This window comes from Siphateles boraxobius, unplaced genomic scaffold (assembly GCF_051911475.1).
Source record: "Siphateles boraxobius isolate OS27281-9 unplaced genomic scaffold, OSU_SipBor_1 29, whole genome shotgun sequence".
In the NCBI taxonomy this organism is placed as follows: Eukaryota; Metazoa; Chordata; class Actinopteri; order Cypriniformes; family Leuciscidae; genus Siphateles; species Siphateles boraxobius.
Genome location: NW_027508908.1, coordinates 862,663 through 870,978, shown reverse-complemented (window position 1 = coordinate 870,978; position 8,316 = coordinate 862,663). Strand labels below are relative to the sequence as shown.

Here is an 8,316-nt window from a genome sequence, read left to right as displayed (position 1 = left end):
GTACGTCACGTTGCACTGTCATATTCTAAAGTTCAAGTTGTAAATTACCGACACTTTTACGCACACACAGCAGCGCACTGATGTTTTTGGTTGGTTGGTTGGTAGGGAATGGTTGCAAGCGAGCCGCATTGTAAAGCGTGGGACAGATTGGGGGTAGCGGTTCATTAGCATATTATTACCCCGGCATGTGGCACCCCGTATAAAACTGGCGGCAGGCGGCCTCGCTCCAGATACAAACGCACAGTGTCCGTCGGAGAAAGACGTGAGGAGGGATGTTGGACCAGTGACAAACCCTGGTTTAGGATCAGACGAAGAAGGAACTATAAGAGCACACACGCGCATTCTTCTCCGAATTTTGAGGATTATATCATTCCGTCGGAATCCCACAAGAATTCTATTTTAATTTGGAACTTTCAGTTTGTTTTGGACACTTTTTTTCGCGGGGAAGAACTGGGAATTGTTTTGACATGAAAGGGAACTGCGTTCACGCTCAGTATCATTTGAAAGCAAGCATCTTCCAATGAATCAGCCGGCGAAAAGAAGAGGCTTTTAATACGAGGGATCTCCTGACTGATCTGGGAGCAGCCAAGTTGCTCAAAGACTTTAAAAAAAACCCCTATTTATTTATTTATTTATTAATCATGGGACGCCACTTACTGTTGCTCTTCTCCATCATGTACATGCTGCTCTGCCAGGTAAGGACTCCTTAATCATGTCAGAATAAGGTAATGTTTTAAATTGCAATCCCATTTAGATCTAATACTCATACATTCATTCTTCTCCAGGCGTCCTCTTCAGGCGTCTTCGAGCTAAAGTTGCAGGAGTTTTTGAACAAGAAGGGCATGCAAGGCAACAAGAACTGCTGTAAAGGTGGACTTGCCACCCCATACCAGCAGTGCGACTGCAAGACTTTTTTCCGCATCTGTTTAAAACATTATCAGCCTAATGCATCTCCAGAGCCACCCTGCACCTACGGAGGCACCGCCACCCCTGTACTGGGGTCCAACTCTTTCCAAGTGCCAGATACCTTACCGGATGGCTCTTTCAGCAATCCCATCAGGATGAATTTCGGTTTCACATGGCCGGTGAGTACCCTTTAGAACCACTGCACTGACTTCAGAAGTGATGGTCAGCTAATTTTCTAATGGTCAAATCTCTTTTTGCTGTTGCAGGGAACTTTTTCTCTTATTATTGAAGCGGTGCATGCTGATTCCAAAGAGGATCTGACAACAGGTATGTTATCTGACAGTAAAAAGAGAAAAGAATGAGTTGTGTATGAATATTGTTTGAACAGCATGACTAAAAAACATGCATTTTATACATAGAAAACCCAGAGCGCATCATCAGTACCATGACCACACAGAGGCACTTGACTGTGGGCGAGGACTGGTCTCAGGACCTTCACAGCGTGGGTCGAACTGAGCTCAAATACTCCTACCGCTTTGTGTGTGATGAGCACTACTATGGAGAGGGATGCTCCGTGTTTTGCCGGCCCAGGGACGACGCATTCGGTCATTTCACCTGCGGGGAACGTGGAGAAATCATCTGCGACGCAGGATGGAAGGGCCAATACTGCACAGAACGTGAGTAAAAAAATATTGTATATTACTAAATTATTAATGGTATAGTAAACATAACGCTCTGCTATCATGAAAAACTCTGATTTTTGAAAGGCTGTTCTGTTATTTAGAAAAGAGAGGGAGAAAAAAAAGTTAACGGTTACAAACAACTTGTAACTAAAACCCTGCCCCCCACACTCACACTCCCCCTTCCAGCCCACTCTCACAACACACCACTTGATTTATTCCAGTCGGGAGGAGGAAAGTTTTTAGGAATAATCTCACGCGTGCCATAAATTTACATGCTGCCGTTCGATTGGCTGCTTGCGGAGTGGGCCGGCTGCCGATTGGCTGGCGGAGGGGAGGTATTGTTTGAAGTGGGCAGCTGCCGGGAGTGCGCAGACAATGGAGCAGCTGTCGCCCGCTGGCCGCGCATACACCAGCTGTCCACTCTTATCTTCCCTACCCGGAGACATCGAGAGCACAGGGGAGGAGAAAAAAAAAGTTTTGACCCACAGTGAAGAGAGGGAGGAAAGAAGGGTCCCCTTGTTTGTGAGCACCCCATTGTTGTCATGTGTTAAGCAGAAATTCTTCAGAGGTGATTAGGAGATTTGAGCATTTATTTTTTTAGCAAGAGAGAACGCTAATAAGTTTACATGGCCCCCTCATTTGACACGAACATTTTATGGGAAAATGTAAAGGTTGTGGATCCTTGATCCTAATGCAGGTGTTTGATCCTCCTTACAGCAATTTGCCTCCCAGGATGTGATGAGGAGCACGGCTTCTGCGAGAAACCTGGAGAGTGCAAGTACGTTCATCACAATGCTTAAATCATTAGCTATTGAAATTACATTCAGGACTGATTTTCTAACTGGATCATTTGTTTATATTGTGCATCAGGTGCAGAGTGGGCTTTAAAGGACGCTACTGTGATGAGTGCATACGTTACCCAGGATGCCTTCATGGGACCTGCCAACAACCATGGCAATGCAACTGCCAGGAAGGCTGGGGAGGCCTCTTCTGCAACCAAGGTAAGACACACAAAAGATCAAAGAAAAGCAATTATAATGGCCTTGGAAGACTAAATCATAGAAGGATGTTTGGTAGAGAGGCTGGCTGAAACAGAAATACGAGTTCCCAAGTGCACAAGCCTACAAAAGAAAGAGCGAGCAACAGCTGTCCAGCTGCGGTTCAACCATGTGTCGCTGCTTAATCCACATGTGCTGAACATATGTCCGCCACTGTTACAGATCTGAACTACTGCACACATCATAAGCCCTGCCTGAATGGAGCCACTTGTAGTAACACCGGTCAGGGCAGCTACACCTGTTCCTGTCGCCCAGGATTCACTGGAGCCAGCTGTGAGATTGAGGTCAACGAATGCACAGGGAACCCCTGCCGCAACGGAGGAAGCTGCACTGTAAGTGTACATGTTTTATATAAATTAGGGTGTATTCACACCTGTCTTGTTTGGTTCGATTGAATCAAACTCAAGTTCGTTTCCCCCCTTGGTGCGGATCTTTTGGGCTGGTGTGAATACAGCAACCATACGTAAATGAATACGGACCAAACAACCGTACCGAGACCCAGCTGAAGAGGTGGTCTCGGTCCGGTTCCAAACGAACTATTGTATGGTTCGAATTTCTTTCCAATGAATGGATGACCTTAGCACACGTGTGGTTTAGTTTACAAATTTTGGTTCACTTGCAAAAATGGCAGTGTGAAAACGAACCACACCAAACAAAAAAAAATCAACATTGTATTTCGTCAGGACCAAAGCAAGTGAACTAGCGGACTTTCCTGTTGTGAATAGATACACTCTAAGACCTTACAACCACGTACAAACCCATGTGTTTGCAATAAAACACTCGTTCTGTTTGCTGAGCATCCCATACCTTTTGCTTTCACAGGACATGGAGAACACCTACAGCTGTACCTGTCCACCGGGCTTTTATGGCAACAACTGCGAGCTTAGCGCCATGACGTGTGCGGATGGGCCGTGCTTTAACGGTGGACGCTGCGCCGACAACCCAGATGGTGGTTATTTCTGCCAGTGTCCCACTGGATACGCAGGATTCAACTGCGAGAAGAAGATCGACCACTGCTCCTCCAGTCCATGCTCGAACGGTATGTTGCACTTTTGTATTAGAACTTCATTGATCTTTGTGTTGAAACCAGTCCAGAATCTCATTCTCTTCTCACTTTGATCCACAGGTGCACGATGCGTTGACCTGGTAAACTCGTACCTGTGCCAGTGTCCAGAAGGGTTCACGGGTATGAACTGCGATCGCGCCGGGGACGAGTGCTCGCTGTACCCTTGCCAAAATGGCGGGACATGTCAGGAAAGCGCCAGTGGTTACATCTGCACATGTCCACCTGGTTACACCGGACGAAACTGCAGTTCACCTGTGAGCCGCTGCCAACACAACCCCTGCCATAACGGCGCCACCTGCCACGAGAGGAACAACCGATATGTATGTGCTTGCGTTTCGGGATATGGAGGACGCAATTGCCAGTTCTTGCTTCCAGATAGAGCCTCCCAAATAGCCAGTGAAGTTCCCTGGACTGCTGTGGGATCAGGAGTCCTGCTGGTGCTGTTGTTGGTGGTCGCATGTGTCATGGTGGTGGTTTGCGTTCGCTCAAAGGTTCAGCAGCGCCGCCGGGATAGGGAGGAGGAGGTCGCCAATGGGGAAAACGAAACGATCAACAACCTTACAAACAACTGTCATCGTGACAAAGATCTGTCTGTAAGTGTCGTCGGGGCAGCACCTGTAAAGAACATAAACAAGAAGATCGATTTTCACAGCGATCAAGACGACCTGAGCATGACGACAGAGAAGAGGAGCTATAAGACACGACATGCACCTGCAGACTACAACCTGGTGCATGAAGTAAAATACGAGGTGAAGCACGAGGTGAAACTAGAGTATGCTGGGAAGGAAATGACGCCGAATGAGTTGTCCGATAGCTGCGAGGACGTAAAGTGCCAATCTCTGCAGGACTCTTCCGAGTTTGAGGAGAAGCGCAGGAAACGTCTGAAAAGGTAAAACTGGTGTTATTCTTGTATTAAGATTTCTTCTTGTAACTATAAACTCAACGTGCTCTCAAATGTATGCATTGCTAACACACTATTCTCCCTCTTTTCTTTACAGTGATGCATCGGAAAAGTCAAAATATTCAGAGTCAAGGTATTCTGAATCAAAGCATTCTGAATCAAAGTACTCAGAATCAAAGTATTCAGAATCAAACTATTCCGATTCGCTGTATTCCGAGTCAGCATGTGCGTCGGCATGTGCATCGGCATCCACGCCGGCTTGTGTCGACACCAAATACAAATCCGTCATGGTGATGTCGGAGGAAAAAGATGAATGTGTAATTGCAACTGAGGTGAGTGTCACATGTAGTTGACTTTACATCATGCAAAGAACGTACATCCATTCAGCATCCTGACCTTGAATCTGGGAACTAACAGACTTTTCATTGTCTCGTCCTTTTCCCCATCTCAGGTGTAATGGGCCTACAGGAAGCCGATGCTCATTGTGTCCTATGGGAGACATTTTGAACTCCCTAAGAAAATGCTGCTGCTCGAAACCTTAGGTGGAAACGTCCCACCTCGTGACTACTGCTGCTGAGAAACTAAGACTGATTAACTGATATTCAGGATGAGCTGGTTCTCTGTACTGAAAGAAGCACAGGCAGTGGTGGCCTGTAGGCTTGGAAACTTGTGGAAATGATAATGATGGCAGGAGTGTCATTGAAATTTCAAATGTAGTTGTAAAATTTACCTGTAAAGCCATTTTAAAGGTGTTGGACAATGTGTGTCCATTTTTAAAGTTTTTTTTTTAAACGTGGGTTCATCACACACGAAAATGGCATTTGGAAAAAAACGTAACAGAAAGATACAAGGAAAGTAAAGTATCGCAGTGTTTTGCCATGTGATGTCCAATACTTTGTCAGCATTGTGGCAACGTTTTAACAATATTTTGGCAACATTTGCTGGTTTTTCGCCAATAATTCCCACAGGCTTTTACTGTGCCCAGAGACTGCACCAAACATTAAGGATGTTAAGGAAGTAGTTTAAAATAAATGTGTCACAAATTTTCTTGCCATTGACTGTCTCAGCGACACCGTGGCAAAGTTGTGACAACATTTTAGCAATATTTTGGCAACATTTGCTGGCCCCACAAGTCAGTGTACAAGGGACTACATCAAAACGGTGGATGTTACCAGACCATACTGGCCTGTCTTGCACTGGGTTAAAATGTCACATGATGTCATATCCTGTCACATGACCAGTGGAAACTATGTTTATTACTTGATCACTGTGTAAATGGGAAAAATAAGTGCTCAAAAAAATTTTCTCGAAGTCTTCCAAGCCTCCGCTTTTTTTGCATTATGGTTTAGAAAATGTGCGTAATTTGTTTTTCGACGTAAGAAAATAAGTTTGTGTTGATGATGAATAATATCCTTGTTTGTATGTATTTTTGCTTTCCTTTTTATAACAAGAGTTGTATGATTTAAGTTAATTTATTTTTATTTAAGTTGTATTTCTAAATATTTGTAATGTTTTTAAGATTATTTAAGTTTGCGTTTTTCCTAAGTTGCTCCTGTTACTTGCAAAGGCACTTCGGGTTGCTGGGATGTTTTGAGAAAAAGATATTTAAAGAAGGATTGTAAAAAAATGTTATTAATGCTATGGTTTTCATTAACTGGTTTTTGTTTAATTTCCTTTCTCTGAATGAAGTTTTAGCTTAAATTATTTTTCCAAATAAAGATTATGAACTATTGAATATATGTTATTGTTTTATTGAGAGCTGCACCACATACACTGGTCCCAGCATCTTTACATTCATATTTGAATACCGACACAATTGTTACAGCATTTTCAGTCTAAAGTAAAGACAAACTTATAAATCAGATGAACATAACACCAAAACAAACTGAAAAAAATTTTATTTGCAGCTAAATTGGAGCCTCTTTTTATTTAAGCCTCTTGTGGTGATTCACGTTTTTTTATCGTGTCTTTTCTGGGTGTTGGATTTATGACTTCTATGTGTGCCACTCTGTAAGGGTTAGAAATGGTTCCTTAGAAAATAGGGAATAGATTGGGATGCGGGTTCTTTATAGGGATGAGAACGAAGCTAATCATTTACATCTGCTCTGGCCTCTTGGTCACCCCATACTGGGCTATTCATTGCTTTACCCCACATTCTGCCTGCTGCGGGTGCATCGCTCAAGAGATGGGCCTTTGAGAAAAGCTGTCGAATAGCTGTAGGATGTTTACAAGTTTTCCAACCAGACTAGAGAGAGAAATTTAAAGCTTTGGGAAGAGCTGAGGGGGAAAAAACCCTGAACTAGTTGGCAGATTTCCTAAATGGATGAAGCTATTTGGCAGGTGTTTTGGCGGGAAAGCCTTTCTTGATTTTAAACATGCATCACTAAAACTATCAAAACCAAAAAAAGTTGTTTTAATGCATTTCTCTTGAAGCAGTTGTGCTTTCTATTAAGAAAAAAACATTGCAAGATATTTTGTATCCTAACATGGAAGTAGCTAGAGAACAAAACATCTTTTGTTGAGCTTTTATGGCTAAACATTAAGCTGAAGGAGAAGTTCAGAGGAGTTCTGGCTGAGGTCTCTTACAACACTCATCAATGGAGCTCTGGGGAACAGGCAGAGTCACACAATGTAGTGGCGGACAATAGCCGATACAAAAGGGCACCATTTGGGAGAGGCAGTGTGTGCCTATGAATGGAGGGAAGGGAGGGGGCAAAGAACGACAGATGTTGTCTGTCCTCCTGAGTCAAAGCGTCCTGCAGGCAGAAAACACCAGCTAGACCCCACATGGCCATGGATGAGAGACACAATGGAGACCCTTCAGCTCACGTCTCTTGGTCTTCTCTGATATTTCACATCTGAACGTAACTTAAAACTACTTCACATTGCACTGCAAAAAAGCAATTCACTTAGTTTAGATGTCGACCCTGAGATCAATAATTAAAAACTTTCTTTTAGGCAGTTTTAAACTTTATTTACACTAAGACAAGCCTCACTATTATTATTTCATTTCATTTCATTTAGTTTATTTATATAGCACAAATAAACACGACAGAAGTTGACCACTGTGCTGTACATACAAGAAGAATAAAAATATAAAAACACAACAATAATACAAAACTAACAAACAATAAAACACTACTGCTCATACTTCAATTTTTCAAAATCCCTAATACTTAGCAACCTCAGAACTTTCATAACATACAACTCATTCACTCATAGAACACAGTAGCAACCTCGTAGTAACGCCCTGACAACCACCTAGAACACAATAGCAACCACATACTGTATTTTCTAGAATATAATACTGATTTTTTATTAAATTAACTAAGGATCAGGAACACAGGTAAACGGGAACAGAGAGAAAAATAAACCTAAACAGAACATACACGTTACAGTACTCCCCCCTCCCAGAAGGCACTGAAACTCATAATCCAGCTGTGGAGGGAGGGAGGGGGATTTGGAAGTGGGTGTGGAGCTGGTGACGGACAGGGACCAGGAAGAGTCGGTGGAGACAGATGGTGGGAGGAGCCAGGGTGGAGCTTTGGCTGAATGACTGGGCGAAACCCAAGGACTAACTGACGGAGGTAGAAGCAGGGTGCGTGGAGTATCCGGCAAAGCGCCGGGCCGACGGACCGAAGGTGGAGCTGCTGGCTCACGGGACTGAAGCAGAGACAGGGGCTCAGCAGACCGGGGCGACGA

At 43.7% G+C, this 8,316-nt stretch overlaps 1 protein-coding gene across 1 annotated transcript; it reads left to right on the top strand.

Moving 5' to 3' along the window:
- Positions 1-228: 228 nt before the first annotated feature.
- dla (deltaA) lies at positions 229-6,349 on the top strand. The gene is made up of 11 exons (XM_077246908.1): positions 229-695; positions 786-1,085; positions 1,173-1,233; positions 1,326-1,583; positions 2,307-2,367; positions 2,460-2,590; positions 2,810-2,979; positions 3,470-3,686; positions 3,774-4,602; positions 4,712-4,946; positions 5,066-6,349. The coding sequence occupies exons 1-11, from the start codon at positions 642-644 to the stop codon at positions 5,069-5,071; spliced, it is 2,322 nt and encodes a 773-aa protein (XP_077103023.1). The 5' UTR covers positions 229-641; the 3' UTR covers positions 5,072-6,349.
- The last annotated feature ends 1,967 nt before the right edge of the window (positions 6,350-8,316 follow it).

Excerpts from the sequence above, each read along its gene's own strand:
- dla (XM_077246908.1), top strand. The coding sequence starts at position 642 with ATGGGACGCCACTTACTGTTGCTCTTCTCCATCATGTACATGCTGCTC. Across the intron at positions 696-785 it reads TGTACATGCTGCTCTGCCAG|GCGTCCTCTTCAGGCGTCTT; the intron begins GTAAGGACTCCT and ends ATTCTTCTCCAG. Across the intron at positions 1,234-1,325 it reads CAAAGAGGATCTGACAACAG|AAAACCCAGAGCGCATCATC; the intron begins GTATGTTATCTG and ends TTTTATACATAG.